Source organism: Parus major, chromosome Z (genome assembly GCF_001522545.3).
Source record: "Parus major isolate Abel chromosome Z, Parus_major1.1, whole genome shotgun sequence".
In the NCBI taxonomy this organism is placed as follows: Eukaryota; Metazoa; Chordata; class Aves; order Passeriformes; family Paridae; genus Parus; species Parus major.
Genome location: NC_031799.1, coordinates 69,641,158 through 69,659,028, shown reverse-complemented (window position 1 = coordinate 69,659,028; position 17,871 = coordinate 69,641,158). Strand labels below are relative to the sequence as shown.

General features: G+C 44.7%; 1 protein-coding gene across 1 annotated transcript; it reads right to left on the bottom strand.

Moving 5' to 3' along the window:
- Positions 1-17,029: 17,029 nt before the first annotated feature.
- Positions 17,030-17,865, bottom strand: LOC107216026 (M-phase inducer phosphatase 1-like). The gene is made up of 3 exons (XM_015652456.3): positions 17,822-17,865; positions 17,610-17,721; positions 17,030-17,407 (listed from the first exon to the last, which is right to left on the bottom strand). Coding segments are annotated over exons 1-3 (240 nt in total). The 5' UTR covers positions 17,824-17,865; the 3' UTR covers positions 17,030-17,281.
- Positions 17,866-17,871: the final 6 nt, after the last annotated feature.

Here is a 17,871-nt window from a genome sequence, read left to right as displayed (position 1 = left end):
CCGCCCCGCCCCGCGCGCACCGGGCCTGCGCGCGCCTGCGCGCCCGCCGCCGCCCCGCAGCCGCGGGTTCGAGTCCCGGCCCGGCCCGGCCGTGGGCAGCGACGGCAGCTCTGTGGTGCTCGCCCTGAGAAAGCATCTCATCAACCCGTATAAATACCTCCAGACTCGTTTTGGTGATGCCCACTGGCATCAGCACAACACCAGAACTTCTGCATCGACTTTTCCACTGAGGGTGGCCTGGAACTGATCGGCTCACCCACCGGCATTCCTTTGAACCTCCTCCAGCAAGTTTTTGTTGGAGAAACCACTTTCGACCTGGGTCTCGGTGACTGCTGTGTAACAGAACAATACCGAGAGTCCGTGAGCGTTTATTCCTGTCATTACTTCTTATTTTTGGTTTGAAAGGAGATAAAAAAAGAACAGATGCATCCAGCAGTGTATTCTTCATGCCCAAATATAGCGTGGATTTTAAGAGAGTGGCATCATTGTGCAACCAAAGGAATAATGATGCTTAAGTGCAGAAAATTACTTAGAGGTGAAAGAAGAGACTTAAAGATAATAACTGTTGCACGGAAAAAGCTGTCAAAATTGTGCTCATGGAGAGCCATTAAACACATGGAAAATGATAGACAGCTGTGCAAGAAATTACTGTGCAATGCAACTTACCTGTGCTCAGGACTTGAAATGCTCATGCCTTAAGTGACCAAGAGCTTTGGAAGTTGCCTAGGAGATTCTCTGACACATTATACATCTATAATTTCATCTTTTTCCAGACTTTTGTGGAGGGCTGCCGCTGAAGACATCTATGCCCCATCTGAACATGTTCCTGTGTCACCTGCTCCATGTGTCCCTGCATTGGGTGGTCCAGTTGGGCTTTGGAACAGAGCCCAAACCCCCCCCAGCTGTCCCCTCCTGGCAGGGACTTGTGCAGAGCCAGAAGGGCCCCCTGAGCCTCCTTTTCTCCAGGCTGAGCCCCTTTCCCAGCTCCCTCAGCCCCTCCTGGGGCTCCAGCCCCTTCCCAGCTCCGTTCCCTTCTCTGCACATCATTCCATGATGTTTGTGTGAGGTTGGATGCCCTCTGAGGCAGCTTTGCTTTACATCACAGCTCACTAATCCACTCTTAGGAAGCTGTTGTTGCTTTGTTTTTGTTTTTTTCCCCAAAGCTGTGGTGTTGGAAAGGAATAGTAACCTCATGATGATGGCATTTGGCAGAGATGCAGCCACACTGGCATGAGGTGCAGCAGGGTGGTTTCCTGGCAGCTCTGAGCACCGCGCTGGAATTAAAATGCAGCAATTTTGGCATGGACACAGCAATAGGAGCCCACTTCCAGTGTGGAAATTCATCACCATTGGGAGGTTTTTCCCCCTGCCAGTGAAGGTGGCAAAGGATGACTCTGTAAAGCCACCTCTGCCTCTGTGAGTCCCCTCCCAGCACGGCTGTGCCTTCTCCATCAGCAGCACTGCACAAACCCAGGGCAAGAGGATGCAGAAGCATTGCTCCAGTCCTCCCAGCTCCATCCAGGGACCTCCTGGGACTGCACTGGCACCAGGCTGGGCCTTGTCTGCGGTTTGAATATTCATATTATCTTCCAAGTACCTGATAACTTATTTTTTCCAGTTAACACCCACAACCTGGGCTGTTAGTGGTAGTTTCAATTTGCAAGCAGTCAGAAGACAAAGGAGAGAAAATCATATTTGCTCATGCCATGCCTCAGGTTGTTCAGAGGCAAGGTACTGACCATGACTGTGAGCCCATGAATCAAGGTTTTCCCCAAAGAGTTTAGAAACAAAATCCAAAGGGATTTTTCATCTCCTGGCCTGGAAAGCAGCTGGGTCAGAAATAGTGGCTGTGGTCAGACACCCAGGGACACCAGTAACACTGAAGCCCTCTGCAGTGTATTTGGGTGGGTGGTTAAATTGATTTCTGCAGTTGTGGGCCCACTTCTTAAATCCAGAATTAAGAACTAAGAATTATGTGGGAAGATTCAACCACTAATTCCTTTCTAAACTGTGAATGCAGGGGAAGTGTCACCATTGAGAAATATTTGCACAGTTTAGTGGGTTCCTTCAGCACTCTTGTGAACATGAGTCCAGAGGAGGGCCACCAAGGTGATCAGCAGGATCTCAGACAAGGAAGAGCTGGCAGAATTTGGATTGTTCAGCCTGGAGAGGAGAAGGCTCTGGGGAGACCTAATCCCTATACTTGAAGTAGTCAACAAGAAGGCTGGAGAGAGACAATTTACAAGGACTAAGAGTGACAGGGCAAGGGGGAATGGCTTCACACTGGCACAGAGCAGGGTTAGATTAGGCATTGGGAAGTGAATTCTTCCCTCTGAGGGTGCAAAGCCCTGGCACATATGGTGGTTCTAGAGGGATAAAGAATATCTTCAAAGTTAACACTCATAGCATATTTTAGGTCAAAAAGAAATGTCACAGACAGAAAACCCAAAGGAAACAATGGCAAGAAGTTGGAGGAGTAAGAAATACTTCAGGCCTCTAAAATAGTAATGGACCAACTTGGGCAACCAGAGAGTAAAACAAGTAGAAGGGAAATTTAATCTGTCTTCATGCAGGGTGCTGAATTAGATGCATCTCCATATCAAATTTTCCTTTGAAACAAAGGTTAAAATTTTGAGGAAGGCTTCTTCCCCAGAGCAGTTTTCTTCCTCCACCAAACAGAGCGCTTCCTTACATTTGATACCTGAAGCATAAACCAAGACCTAACCTCACCTGGCCACCTCCACTTACTATCTTAGAAGTCACAAGGAATAGAATATTAACATTCTATTCTTGCTACTCCAGGCACAAGATAAGGCTGTTGTTTTCTTCAAACAATAGCAAGACTGCAGCACTTATATTAATTTGCAGTGCCAGATAAATCTGTATGTAGAATATAATGTGAGAAGAGGAGGCAGCATTTTTGTATGGAAGAAGGCTTGGAAGTAGTTAAAAATGGTAAAAAAACCCTCTGTCTGAGAAACCAAGCTAACCAAATAACAAGGGAGGAAGAAGGCCTTTATGACACAGTACATTTTCTTTGTGCTGGCTCTGAGAAAGGCTGGACCCTGTGGTGACGGCTACAGGCATTAGAGCTGCTTATTTGCAACTCAGTGTGGCTGTGGCAGCAACTAACCCCTCTCCTTGTGCAGCTCCAGGTCACTGTGACTTTGGAAAGGCCTTTTTGGGGGTGGTTAAACCAAGCCCACAACCATCGACCTGGAGCCCTCCTGTGTTTTTGGGGGGTCTGTAAGTGGACAAAGCGAGGAATGAGTCAAAGACAAACTGCCTCAGCAGGCTGTTCCTCGGCACAGGCTTTTCCTGACACATCATTCCTTTCTTCTTTTTCCCTATTTCGTCCCTGTTTTGAGAAGGCCAGGAGCCACCAGCACAGCCAGTCAGCCAGAGGGAGATCGGTGGAGCGGCAGCGAAGCCTCTGTGTACAGGCCATGAAACAATCTGAGAACAATAAAAACCTCCCCAGCTTTTCCTCCCTTCAAAATACCTGAAAATGGCTGAGATGCACAGCAAGGAGTCACTGTGGGTGGGCTAAGAGATCATGACAATGCTTGTTTATCACTTCATTACCTTGATGAACAACAAAGCCTCAGAAGCCGGCCTGCTCGATGTCTTTGGATGTAATTAACGCAGTGTTTCTACACAAGTCAAGAAAACAAGATTTGTGAAGTTCCCTGCTCCCCACTAACAGCTTCTGCCTGTCTCAGAGGGCTCTGCTGCACAGCAGGAACAGAGGGCTGTGGGCAAAGGAAAACAGGCTTTCCCTCAGTACTCTGAAGCAGTCATTGCACTGAAGGAGACACAGTAAGCTTTTATTTATGTGCATGCAGAGAAAGCTGTGACTATCAAATCTGCTTTATTGTTTCTACAGTAGGCTCTGCACCTATTTTAAATTAAAATCTGCACACAAGCACAGCTTTGTGGTAAGAACTGTGTGTTATCTACGTAATACGTAGTGTACTTAGTATAGTAGAGTCTTGAGTCTTCATGGATTTTCTTAGTAGTCTTCCAATTAGAAAGGGAGCAAAGCAAAATGTGTTCTGAGACTTGAGCAACTGATTTTTTTCTCCCCTGGAATTCCCATTAAAATCCACTGCCTTTCTAGTTTTGTACACATATTTTAGTTTTTAGCCACAGCTGGCAACCAACCATCACATAGCCACGCACTCATGGCCCCACCAGCTGGATGGGGGAGAGAATCAGAGTAAAAGTGAGAAAACTTGTGGGATGAGGGAAAAAAAAAATCGAACAACCAAACCCTGAGATTTTAATTGCCCTTCAAGTAGTGCTGCCTTCATGCCCAGCCTAAATGTGGTGTTGAATGAAGGTTTGAATCTTTAAAAATAGTGTCTTTATAATTTAAAGCTCAGTAAAGCTGTCTCCAGTGGAACTGCAAGGAGGGAGGAAAAGAGTTTAGTGAGATTGGTGTAAAACCCACAGTCATCACTTAGTACATCATAAATCAGGATAGGTGGGATGAAATCTCTTTGTCCTCAACTCTAGCTTCACATCATCGATGTGACAGAAAAACTTGGAGTCTGAATCCTTTAAGGACACATCCTGTACCAGGTAGCAGAGTGTCTGTGCTAGCTCTCTCCTTGCTGCTCTCTGCAGCCTGGAGTTCAAGCTTTGGGTATTTCTGAGGTGAAGCAAAAATAAGAAAAAAATAAATGTGGCATGGAGCAGCTCCTTTGTCAGTCAGAGCACTTCGATTTGGAAGTTTTGCTGTTTGCCTGGGTTGAAACCTGGTTGCTGTAAGCACAGTTAGCTGGGAAGGAGATGGATGCAGGACAGGCTGCCCCCACAGGAGCCCTGTAGCACCTGGGGGAAAGTGTTTCTGACTGGTGTTGAACCACAGCCTCTTCCAGAGGATGTAAATCTCCTGCCCCGTGCAGATTAATTTTGTGGGTTTGTTGGAAACACCTGTACATGATCCTGGTATTCCTTATGTTCTTACAAAGGTTATTTTATGTGTAAAAAAAAATTCAGAAGAAGTGACAGAGAACCATACTTAAGCTAATCAGTTAGACACCTTTTGCTCTCCAAAGTAGCTACCACTGTTGAATTCCACATTCTTTTTCTCTCCCATTTCCTGTTTCCATATCCCTAGGTTTCATACTCTTGATATTGCTACCCTGCATGACTCTCCCTGGTACACCACACACCATTTCACACTCATATTTTAAGTCAGCTCCTTTGTCTGAGTGTGGTCCCCTTTTGAGACCAACATCTGAACTTCCTGGCTCCCACTCCCTGCCATGGCACCAGAGGTACCACAGAGACACTCAGAGCTGTTCCTGGGTCACTGTCTTGTTCAAATCAGTAGAGTGGCAACAAAAACTGCATGTGGCTGCAGGGAAAATAGGTGCTGCACATTTTAGGTGTGTCTAAGCCTGCAGAAAACAACCTTTCAGTGCCACAAGTTGGTACAGAGCTCATGGTAGCTAGGACTGAAAGAAAATAGGCATTCTCCATCCTTGAAAATTGGCCTGGCACTGAATTAGATGAGCTGTGGAAGTGATAAAAGGGAATATCCAAGCCCAGTAAAATCAGTTCTGCTCATGCCATCCATTGCCCTGTGCTGCTCTGGTAACACAGCAATGCCTTGACAAGGCCTGTGCCATGGCTGGGACACTGCCCTGCTGTGAATTTCATTTTCCTACTACTAACTCTATTGGGTGAGTTTGAAAAGGACTCAGCTCAGTCGAGTTTGGCCTTCAATTTCACTTAACTACTGTGAATTTCTTTCTTTTCTGACTTTTCTCACTGTGTGCTTCAGCCCCAGCAGTTAAAGACTTGGGTAGTGGGAGTGTGACTCCCATAGAGACTCCTGACTGGTCAGGCTGGAAAGTTCCCTCAACAACCCCTGAGAGGGAGAGAAACTCTTCTTATATTTGTATAAATAGAATATACCCACATATAATTAACCCACATGGAATTAAGCAGAGCCAGAGGAATTCACGAGAGCTGCTAGAAAGGAACAGAAAGACCCACTACGTGTCCATTGCTCAGGAGTCACCCACCCATGAAGCTGAAGCCTGAGTCCTTCAAATCATATCACTTTGTCAGTTTCTGAAGGTGCTTCTCTCATGCCAAAGCACCTATTGGAATAAGCTTTGAGCCACGTCAGAGAGCAGGGAATAAGTACATTTTCTCAGCCACTGCCTGTGAAGGCTTGGCCCAGAGCCACACAGTCCAGAAGTCACTTTACATTTTAAAACCAGGTTTGAGAAGCCCTGCAGCCAGCCAGCAGCAGAAAGAAGGCAGGCAATGAGGAGACAAACTGCAGAGGAGCAGAGGTAACAAAAAGAGGGAGGAAAAAGGAGAAAGGGAGTTTTTTTCACCTGGCATAATAGCAAGCACACCTGGGGAAAAGGGTCTGCAGCTGCCTGGTTATTTCAGGCAGTGGAAGGTAAGAGGAGAAGAGAAAATAAGAGCTCTCCCCTTCAAGAGAGATGTGCTGGCATACTCCAGTGGAGAGGCCAGTAGTGGAAGGGAGGGAGCATAATTAATGAGGTTTTCAAGGCTGTCTGCATTTTGCTGGGCTATACAGTCAGCTGCTCTCTTCTGGCCATTAAAGATTAAGGCACACTGTTTCTCCAGCTTGTCACGTGGACCTCCCATTTCTCTTTAAGAAATCCCAAAGCAAATTGTGGACAGAAGCTTTTTCCTTCATGGCAGACTGCTGCCAGGGCCAGGGCCACTACCGATGTCCCTGATTTAACCCCAGTCAGCAATGAACCCCATGCAACTGTTCCCTCCCTGTCCCTCAACAGGACTGGGGAGAGAATTAGAAGGGTATAAAGTGAGAAAATTCATGGGATGAAATGAATACAGTTTAATAAGGAAACAAAAACAACACACACAAGGAAAGCAGGCAGGTGTTCAGCCATCCCCAGGAAAGCTGGGCTCCATCAAGGTGGCTTGGGAAGACAAAGGCCATCACTCCAAATACCCCCCTTCATCCTTCTCCCTCCAGCTCTGCATGCTGACCCCGACACCATATGGTCTGGAATATCCCTCTGGTCAGCTGGGATCAGCTCTTAGAGCTGTGCCTCCTCCCAAATCCTCATGCATCCCCTCACTGGCAGGGTGGTGTGAGAAGCAGGAAAGGATTTGGTGCTGTGCAAGTCCTCTTTTCAGCAGCAAAAAAAGGATTCCTGGGTTATCAACACTGTTTTCAACAGAGAGCCAAAACAGCCCTGTCCAGTAGCTACTCTGAAGAAAATTAACTCTCTCCCAGCCCAAACCAGCACACATGCCAGCCTCCAGGTAACAAGTGCTGGTGGATGGTGGGGGTGCACCTTGCAGGACACAAGGTCCCTAAAGCTCCTTCACACCAAGGATTAGCTGTTGTCCTCTTAATGGGCTCAAGACCTCCTAATCCTGGTTCTGTGCTCACCTAGGGCAGGCACAGGGGCTCTGTGTGCACTGTTGTCTACCACAGGAGCTTTTCCAGGGGGAAGATGCGGTTGTGTGGAGCCCCTGTCTAGAGTGGGAAAGTGCTGGCCTGGTGGCTCCAAGTGCCCAGCTGATGGCACTGTGTCCCTGTCAGTCTGCCTGGCCGGAGGAGGAGGATATTTGTCTGTGCCTGGCTGGAAAAGCCTACCTTTTGCTGGCCAAACTACTCACTGGTTTTACTCCACATTTATATTTAGTAGTGTTTTTACCCAATCCTCCTGTTCTGAAGTAGCTGCAGTTTTGCTCAGGCCAAAAGAAGTTGTTGGGCACATTTGGACAACTTTGTCCAAGGTCTGAAGAGCAAAGACAAGCCAGAGAGATGGAGGGTGTGAATTTGCAAGCGCTTTTGCTGGCTTTGATGTGACCTGCATCATCCCAGTGCTTCTGCCACATCACCACAAGACCTGAGTCTAGGTTTTGTCTCTGGATGAAATGTAGACAGATTGCTGGTTCTATTTATGTTTTTTGTTGTCTTGTAGAAAATGCAGTGCTAACAAGGGACTCTGCATCTCCCACTTCCACCTTAATGGTACTTGAAGAGTAAAGTTAAAACCCACCCTACATAAGAGTCCTTGTTCAAGTAATTTTAAGGTGAGAGGGTTAAAAGTACTTGAAAGTGCATTTCTGCCCTCCACTTTGCTGGCTGAGGGGGTCAGAGCCAAGAGCAATTGAAAATCCCACCCTGACATTTTGTAGGGAGTGGTAGCCCTGGTTTCTTCCACAGAGGGAGGAACTGCAGCATGGATGTGCAAGGAGGTAGCAATGCATCCACTTTCACTGTTCCCAGCAGAAAGCTGGAGGAGATTAAAGCTTAAAATAGCAGCAAAACTACATGGCCATCAACTGATCTTGTAAAAGGCAGGGCAGAGATTTCAATGTATTTCACCACCTGCTATCAGGGCAAGCCAGAGTTGGAGACAGCTTCCATTCTTTTTTTCTCTCTCTCAGGTGATGTTTAATCTGTGAGACAAACAGATTTTATATCTGGCTTGACCAATGACACAGAGAGAGAGAAAGAGACAGAGGTGGAAAGGTGAGGAACTTTGTCCCAGGTTTCAGGAGTAGAGTTGGGGTGTACAGCTGTGGCTGTGTGACACCTCAGGTCTGAGACAGAGGAGATGTGACACGGAGGGAAGGTCTGGGTGGAGGAGAGGTGTGGCTCATTTGTGGTGTGCAAGGCTGGGGCCATGGACTTGATCTTGGGAGAATGATGGGACAACAGAAAAGAGAGGGAGGCACAACCAGGCAAGGGTTACGTGAGAGAGTGAGGGAGAGAAGGGGCTTAAGGCAGATAATGGAGAAGGAAACTGTCAGCAAGAGCTCAGAGTGAGTTTTACATGTGGCATGAAGACCTCCTGTGTGTTCAAAGAAAAGAAAAAAATAGGGCTGAGGTAAGGTAAAAAGCAAAATTCAGGGGGTGTGAGCCTGGGGGACAAGAAGAGAATTACAAAAGGGTTGAAAACTCACATTTCTGCACTTCTATGAAGGCAATGTTATGCACCTTCTTAAAATAGTGGCAGTGGATGATGAATATGACCCTTCAACTTCCCAGATCCAGCAGGGCTAAAGATTGGCAGCAAGAAAAGAACCCCACAGTATGGTTGGGCATGATGAGGTAACACAAATCTGGGGATCAGGAAATGGATGTTCTGACCCTGTCCCACACTTTCTGTAAAAGAAACACAAAGGCAGAAGATGACCTTTGTGCCATAGGCTGATTCTCTGGCACCTCTTGGAGAGTTTGGTCACACGGGAACCTCAGGAGAGCATCTCCTGACTCTGGGCTGGAATAGCTGAGGGACAAGCTATTGTCTCTAAAATATTGACCATATTTCTGGCAGCATTCCTGGGCTGTCTGCATCCAGGGAGCACTGAGCCACACAGCCCAGCTCACCCAGGGCTGTGCACAGCTGCAGCTGGTCCAGCAGGTGCCTTTAAAGACCAGAGACTGACTTGGGATTATTTTTTCTGGTTGAAGATTTCATGTCAGAGGCTCTCACGAGACAAACTGCCCTTTGCTGGTTTGTTAGAGGCCTAGAACAGATGTAAAAAAGAGCAATGTACTCTGGCAGGGGAGACCAGAAGAGAAAAAAATTGTCACCATTTCCTTTCACTCAGTCTCCAGTTGGAATAGTGGGAACACCATTTCTGGGGGGCTTCCAAATCCAGGGACTCTGTGTGTATCTAGGCATGCTGTGGGAAGTAGTTGTACACTGCCAGGATGTTAAATTAGATTCCCTAATGAGCACTGAGCTGCTAGCAAGATCCAGCAGTCCCAGAAAACTCAATTTGCAAGGATCTGCAGCGAATTGAGTGGGTCTGGTTTGGTTTCGTGATCATGCATAGGGTAAAGAGCAGGCCAAGAGTGTCCCAGAAGAATAGATATGGGTCAACACACACAAAGCTGAAGCAAATGCAATTATTTATGGAGGATATGGCAGAGCTGAGCTTAACACTGGGTGGCTGCAGGTCCAGGAGGGCAGCTGTGGGCAGCCTAAAACCTTTTCAGGTTTCACAACCTTTTATAACTGTGCTCTCCTGGCTGTGCTGGGACAAGGGTACCACACAGAAAGCTTGCTCTTCAGCACAGGTCTGAGCACAGCATCCTGCAGAGAAACCCCTCTTGCTGGCAGCCCATGGTGAAAATTGCTTCCTGGCTTCTTCGTGACACTGCTCAAATAAACACACAATGAGTTTCAGGCAATATGCATTTACTGCCATGCTGTTTTCGCGTCAAAATTACTCAATCAGCAGCGTTTTTAAAACAGGGTTGTGCCGAAGCATTATCATACTCACTGGTTTTACTCGCTATTCAGTGGTTGTGTGTTTCACAGCCACAACGGGTGGCAGTGTAGGTTATGTTACCCATTTCTTGTGCTGCTACATATGTCTCTGTAATGAAAAGTTACTCAGTGAAATAATGTTGTCATCAGTGTTTTATGGCAGCGGAACGTGTAGCTGGGGAGCACAAAAGGCCGGTGAAGCTTTAGCACAGGCTGTAAAGACTCCTGGAGAAAAGAGTCAGGCTTGGTGCTCTGTTACTATGACACAGATGCAAAACAAAGCAGGTGCCATGGATACCAGAAACTCAACCTTCCAGCATCTCAAGAGAAATGTTAAAGAAATTAACAATTAAATAAATAATCCTTCATAATTACAAGTGAGGGGATGTATTGAGTGGCAGATAAACTGTTATGGCAACAATTACTTCATCGAAAATTAATTTGCTTTGATGCTTTCCCCCCCACCACCACATTTTAACAGGTCATCAGATATTGTGTAATAACTTAATGTTTAATCAGTGCTTCAGATTGTGAACAAACAGCAGGTTTTCTTCTAACATCAAATAGATAGATAGATATAGATATAGATATATAGATATAACAGATAGATAGATAGATAGATATAGATAAATAGATATAACAGATAGATAGATAGATAGAACATATATATATATATATAGAGAGAGAGAGATATTACATATATACAGATATACATTTATAACATCAAATACTCCCAGCTTTTAAAGAGTTAAAGATCACTGTGGGCAAGACTTTGCCAAGGATTAGAGCACATTAATGGGAAACAACCATTAGCACATCTAAAATGTTCCTCTACATCCTACTAATGCATCATAATTTAATATAATTAAATTGTGCAAGCTGAAAATGCTTGATTTCATGACAAACAACCATTTCAGGAGGCTGCTTGGCAGCTAAAATTGGCGTGCTGGGGAATTGCTGGCAGCTGAATGTACCCAAAACCCACATGCTGGAACCTAGGAATAAGTTCTGAACTGGAGCCCTGGTTCCCTTCCAGGCTGTGATAAGAAGAGGGAGGTATCAGAGAGGATTTTGCCTCTCCTGTGAAACATCCCAAGGCTTGGAAGCGTGGTTCTCTCCTCTGTTTCTCTCACAAAATGGCTCCAGGTGTGGGAAATCTTTTCCTCAAGCTTTTCCAGAGCGTGAGGGAATTTGGATCATTTTGGATGAGAAAACTGAGCAAGTAGGTCAGTTTCATTGCCCTTATGCTTTAAGCAGGTACTATTAAAAATTATTTTTAAAGCTGTAAGTATAATAACAGCCAAGACTATTGTGTGAAAGAATAGTATTATTTTCCTGTGCCTTTATAATTACAGTAACAGGTTTCTTTCAATAAATTAAATAAGGCTGCTGTGAATCATATAACCAATGTCAGCCTGGACTGTTTAACAGCTTTATTGCAGCATGAAGAGTCTAATAATCCTTGTTTGGCTCTGTAAGGAAAACACTTTATGGGTTGGAAGGGTTTGTTGGCTGCTCTTCCTGAAAAAGGGCCTTTTCTGGCCTTTGAGCACCTGAAAAAAGAACACAAAAAAGAGCAGTGGTTTAAGATTAAAACCATTCAAATGATTTAAATCATTTAAACAATTCAAACTAATCCAAAAAGCAGTAACATGTTTTTTTTTTTTTTCATGGTATATTAATCAGGGAACATGTTTTTTTGTATTTTCCCCTGTGTATATGAAAACTGATGTCATTTGCTTCTGTACTGTAAAGGGGCTGCTTGATGCCTGACCATTTTGTATTTCCTCTCTGTGAAATTAAATCTAAAAGTAGCTGAGTTTTATTTGAATCTTTGTTGTTATCAATATACAGCAATCTAGTTCCTTGACTGAGGTTTGTTTCTTATTTCGGATGCTTCTTTTGATCATTTTTTTGTTTACTTTTCAGCATTAATAAGAGCTTCTCTTAAAATACATACATACATATACATAAATATATATACACATATCTATATATATATCTATATCTATATATCTATATCTATATATCTATATCTATATATATATCAGTCTGGAAGCATATTACTAAGAGTGACATCTGGCTGAAATCAGCAAGATTTAACCATAAATATTAATTACTCTGCTATTGGAGGGGAGAAATGTACTTTCTTCAGCTCAAAAAGTAATCAATAATTTTGTAAAAGAGACTTCTCATGCAGTCTGCATCTATTGCATATGCAGTAAAAGCAAAGTTTCTGTCCCATGAGAAGCAGCAGAAAATGTCTTTTCGAAGAGGAAAAAATAAAAATAAATCACCATTGAAATTATGTTCATCCAATCCAAAGAGAGACATTTTCTTCTCAAGTTATGGCCTTTTTGATGCATTAAAGTGACCTTTATGACATTAAGGAATGTAGCTTTCTACAAGAGAAATAAAACAAACAAAGAAACTAACCCACTTTTGTTCTGCAACTCCACTGAACAGTTTTCTGAACTCTTTTTCTCAAGAGGTCAATGTAGCCTAAAAATTGCATGGGTGATCACTTAATGATTTGCTTACAACTGGTGTGGGGGGGAAAACTTCTATATTCACATTTTTTGTATTTATTTGGGAAATGGTGAATCACAGAACACAATTACTAGATTGTGGTTAAAGTGCTTGTCTAATTGACAATTAAGGAAATAACACACTTTATTAATTTCTCTGTAGATGAATTGTATATGAAATAACCTGGTTCAGAAATATTCTATGTTGTCCATTGAATATACCAATTCCTTTTTCCTTTTTCCTTTTTCCTTTTTCTTTTTTCCTTTTTCCCTTTCCCTTTCCCTTTCCCTTTCCTTTCCTTTCCGCACCTTTCCTTTCCTCTCCTCTTGTTGCCCCTGGAGACAGTTTAGTGTCCACAAAAAAAGGAGAAACAACTACAAAGTAATATTATCCTCTAAGATTGCAGCTGTGCAGTAATTCATGTGCACCTCATGGCATCTCTGCAGATGTATCCCAGCAACGTGTCTTGTAATTTATTCTCTTTTAAGATATGGGGGGGAAAGGCAGCACACTGTCAAAACCAAGCTTGTGCTAATCATGGCTTTAAGAGCACAGCTCTCTGAGAGTGCAGTTCAAATTTTGGGGCCTTGGCTATGTAGCTAAAATATGGATTTTCTCTACTATAGTAGGGATTAATTTAGGGTAGCTCTGTATGTAACAAAATTTTGAGGTGTAAATGTCACTATAGTGTCCAAACATTAGCTGTCTATTTTTACTTGTTTTGAGCAGTGGAAAATTGTCAACAGGTAGTTGTCATTTTGTGCCTTGGAATTCAATTATTTTCCCAGAGATGTCATGAGTATCCTGCATGCCTGGAGAGGAGCTTATCCCACCCCACTCCAGGCTTGAACTTGGCATATAAATGACATGTAGCACAGGATTGCCACGTGGTGTGATGATGAATGTTCAAAGTGTGCATGCACACAACCCCTTCAAACTTACAGGTGCTATTTTCTCAAAAAGAGAAGAGATGGAAACATGTCTGTTTAAAAGTTGTCTGCATTACCCTGGCATCAGCTGTGTCATTTTATATGGAAAGTTGTTTGGCTGGTTTTGTGAAACAATTTCCTGGAAAAGCTCCATAATTATTTATAAATATATATACCTAGATTCTCTTTGTTTAGTGATAAAAAAGTCAAATTTAGCACAGCAGCAGTATCCAGCAACACAGACCATACACCGAGATGTCAGCAGGCAGGGCATACCTGATATATTTCAAAACAAGCAAGTTTTGTAAATTGCTCTTATAGATGCACTTCTTAGAAAGACATAATAAAGATTAATATTTCATGCCCAATAACAGTGCTGTGCCTTATTTTTAGCTTTCCTGGGAGTTTCAATATTTAGCAAGGTTTTTCTTTGAAAACATGAATCATCTGCAATATGAATTATTTCTGAGAACTATATTTTCCCAGGAAAGCAGCCTCTCAGGGCTTCAAGGACTCCAGGGAATGGAGATAATTTCTCAGAGGAGATGATGGGCATGGCCAAAGCTGAGGAGTTATTAAATTTCTGGACTGCAGTAGTTAAGAATTCCAGTAGTTTGTTTCAGGTTCATCCAGTATTTTCCTTATGTAATTAAAGGCATAACCACATGATAGCAAGTTTTTGGTTTAGAGCTTTGCACCAGTAATTTTAATTTGTCAAATAGTTCATCATCTTTAGAAAAAGAAATTTAATACACTGTGTATACCCTTCAGGCTGGAAACCTTTTTAGCTCCAGGTGAGTGAGCAGCTTGACCAGTCTTCAGTGAAAGCTGGAAATGGACAGAAAGTAAATGTGCAGTCCCACCCTGGCTGCAGAAGTACTCAGCACCCTTGGTAACACTTTGAAAACATATTTTTGGCCTGCTTTTAAGGTGTCTTTTAGAGCCAAACCTATACTTCAAGAAAAAAATATAATATCTTCAGCCAGAGATACAATTGTAGGAAAGTCTGGAGGTGGATGAGCAGCCTGGAAATTGATGCAGGTTTATTGAATTTTTTTTATGTATGGTTTAGTCCTGACATGAGCCTAGGGAAGGCTCCCTGTTTGTTTAATTTTTACTGAGGCCTTTTGAGACACATTTTCCACATTTCTTTTCCACTTTAGTTAAAATTTAACCTCAATTAAATTTCCTCTGGAATGTGCCTACTTAATCAGACAAAATAATGAAGATGAAAACTTGAGGTACTGACTGCACAGATTGTTTGGTTGGTTTTGTTGATTTTTTTTTTCCTTTAAACTTTTAGTTCGTGCTAAAATATTTGATTCAGAAACTCAGAAATACTCATTTTAATAGTTAAAAAATAGGATTCTCCTTTTGAGTCTTTTTTGTGTGCTTAAAGTCATGAATGATTTTTAAATTTCTTACTTTAAACTGCATTTGAGTCCCTAAAAGGCTTTATATTTGCTGTCTTTACTATTATTATCTTTTTTTAATGACTAATAAAGACCAAATTAGCATTTGAAGGGCAGTAATCTGATCTTAATTCCTGGGCTGTTTTTTCTGATCATCCCACTGGAGCTCAGGGGAATTCTGAATATTGAATCCCTCCCTTATCTCTCTCTTGTGAAACCCTGGAGGTGCCAGGCAGGATGTTGTTTGTAGCTCAGAGGGATGTTTTGAAATGTTCCTTGAGGAAAAGTATCTATGGGTAAGGAGCAGATCCAGTTGGAAGATGTGGATGTAGGAAAGCACTACTTCCTTCTGCTCACAGGGAATTTCCGTGTACTTTTTAATTTACATGTTTATTCACATACAAAACAGGAATCCTGAGAAAGCTGTTTTTCACATCTTATTTATGACATTTTTTACTATTCAAGTACTGTCAACTGCTGCCTTAAAACATTTCAAGAGCTGAAAGGGGATTTGACAAATAAAATTGCAGGTGGTTTTAGTAAAGGTCTTTGTTTTTGCTGTTTTCTGCAGTCCTTTATTTTGCTCTTGTGCGTGGTGGTTAGCATTGCTGTTTTCTGCTTTACCTGCTCAGTTCTGGGGCAGATTAAGTTGCCTTACTTGTACCCTACAGCCCCTTTGTTTCTCACCCCACACCCCAACCTTTTGTTTAATCGAGGACGCAGCTCTTTACCGGTGTGTGTGCAGATGCTCCATCTAACAGCTTGAAAATAGCATTGTCCATGAACTGATCCAGGAACTCTGGCAGTTTAGGGTGGAGCAGGACATGGCTGTGGAGACCAGGAGGATTTTGGGGATTTTTGGATTCTCTCATGGGGCACAAACCAAAGCAGAGGCCCAACACCAATCACCAGGCTATTGTCACCTGGCTGGGGAAGGGGGCACATGGAAAAACACCCTGGGGCATCTTGGAGTGGCATCAGCTCCTCAGGAGTCCAGGAAAGTGGAGGGAGGATGGGTGCCCCAAGGGTGACTGAAGGACTTGGCACTGGGTGGACACTTGCCAGGGACAGAATGGGGGGACCCTCATGTTAAGGACACCCACCCCTTCAAGATCACATGGGGATCCCACCAATTCCTATCCCCCCAGAATTATTGTCACAGCCCAGGGGGTGCTGCAAAGGCCAGAAGATACCCCTGCAAGGAGGGATAACATGGTTTTGGGGATCCCAGGCAGAGGGGTGAGGTGTTGATGGCCTGGGGGTCCTGATGAGCCCACCCCACTCACAAGGGGTGTCATTACCATGGCAATCCCATGGAGAGGGGGTGTAATCACTACAGGAGGGACTCAGAATTTGGGGATGTTAATGCTCCTGAGTGTCCTGATGTCCTGTGTCCCCAGTGGCCTGATCCCCAAACTGGGATTTCCACAGTTCTGAGAGTCCTACTGAGCTCAAACTCCCCTCAGGAATGGGTGTCCCAAACCTGTGGATGCTGCAAAATTCAGCAGACAAATAAGAAAAGACAGGATCCTGACTGTGGGGGTCCCACAGCCACCCCAAGTGTCCCAGAGGTCCTGCCAAGCACAGCATGGCCAGGACAGAGAATCCCATGAGAGTCCCAGGGCCATACTGCCGCCACCCCAGCAGGCAGGAACGGCAGCCAAGGGGCCAACATTTGCCCTTGCCCCCACCCATCTTGTTCTTGGGGAAGCCACCACACCCCACAGGGAAGCCCCTGCCCGCAGCCCTGTCCCCTGCCAGCAGCTGTCCCTGTACCCAAACCCCTCCAGCCCAGCCTGCCTGTCCCCCCAGCCGTGGATCAGGGGCTCCCAGCCCTGCAGGGCCCTGGTGGGGGCAGTGAGAGCTCAAGAGCCAGGTTTGTTCTGCAGGAGGAGTTTATTAACGGAGACTGGAAGAAATGATCCTAACAACAAACACAAAAATATTCATAACAATAAACACAAAATAAATTATGAAAATAAACAATAAAAATAATTATAATGATAAGCAAACAAAAATATTTACAATAATAGAAAAAAACAAAGTCATAACAATAAGCAAACGTAAACCTAATCTTAACACTAAATACCTAATACTAAATACAATGCCAGCTCCAGCGTTCCCCCGGCGGGGCTGCGGGACCCCCGATCGCTCACAGGTGCCGCTTGTGGATGAGGAGCGACCGCCGAGCGCGTCGGATCTGCCTGCGGAACTTACGCAGCTGCTCCTTGAAGGCCGGGTGCTCCATGGGCCGATAGCTCTGGGGCTCGCAGTGGCTCTGCAACCCACGGCCCCGTCAGCCCCCGCAGTGCAGCCTCCGGCCCGCCCCCATCCCGGGTCAAAGCCAGCGCCCCTGGCCCAGGAGATCCCCTCCCACCGCAGGGAAGATGCTCAGAGACAGAGCTGCCCTTCCCCAGTGCCCTGTGCCCCCCACAGGTGCTGCCCTCCTGCCAGCGAGGGGACAGCGGGCGGGGACTCACCGAGAACTGGAAGAAGAACTCACGGTATCCCCCCTTCAAGACGTAGAGCTCGGGGTAGTGCAGCTGGGGGTACTCGTGGCAGGACCGATCTCTCTCCCGCAGGAACTTGCACCTGTGCCACAGAGAAAGCCCCACAGGATCACCCCCGTGCGGACACCTGGGCATGCCTGGGGGGCTGGCAAACCCCAATGTACCCTTCTGCCATTGCTCACATTTTGGGCCCCCGCTCAGCCGAGAATTCACAGTGGAAGATGATGATCAC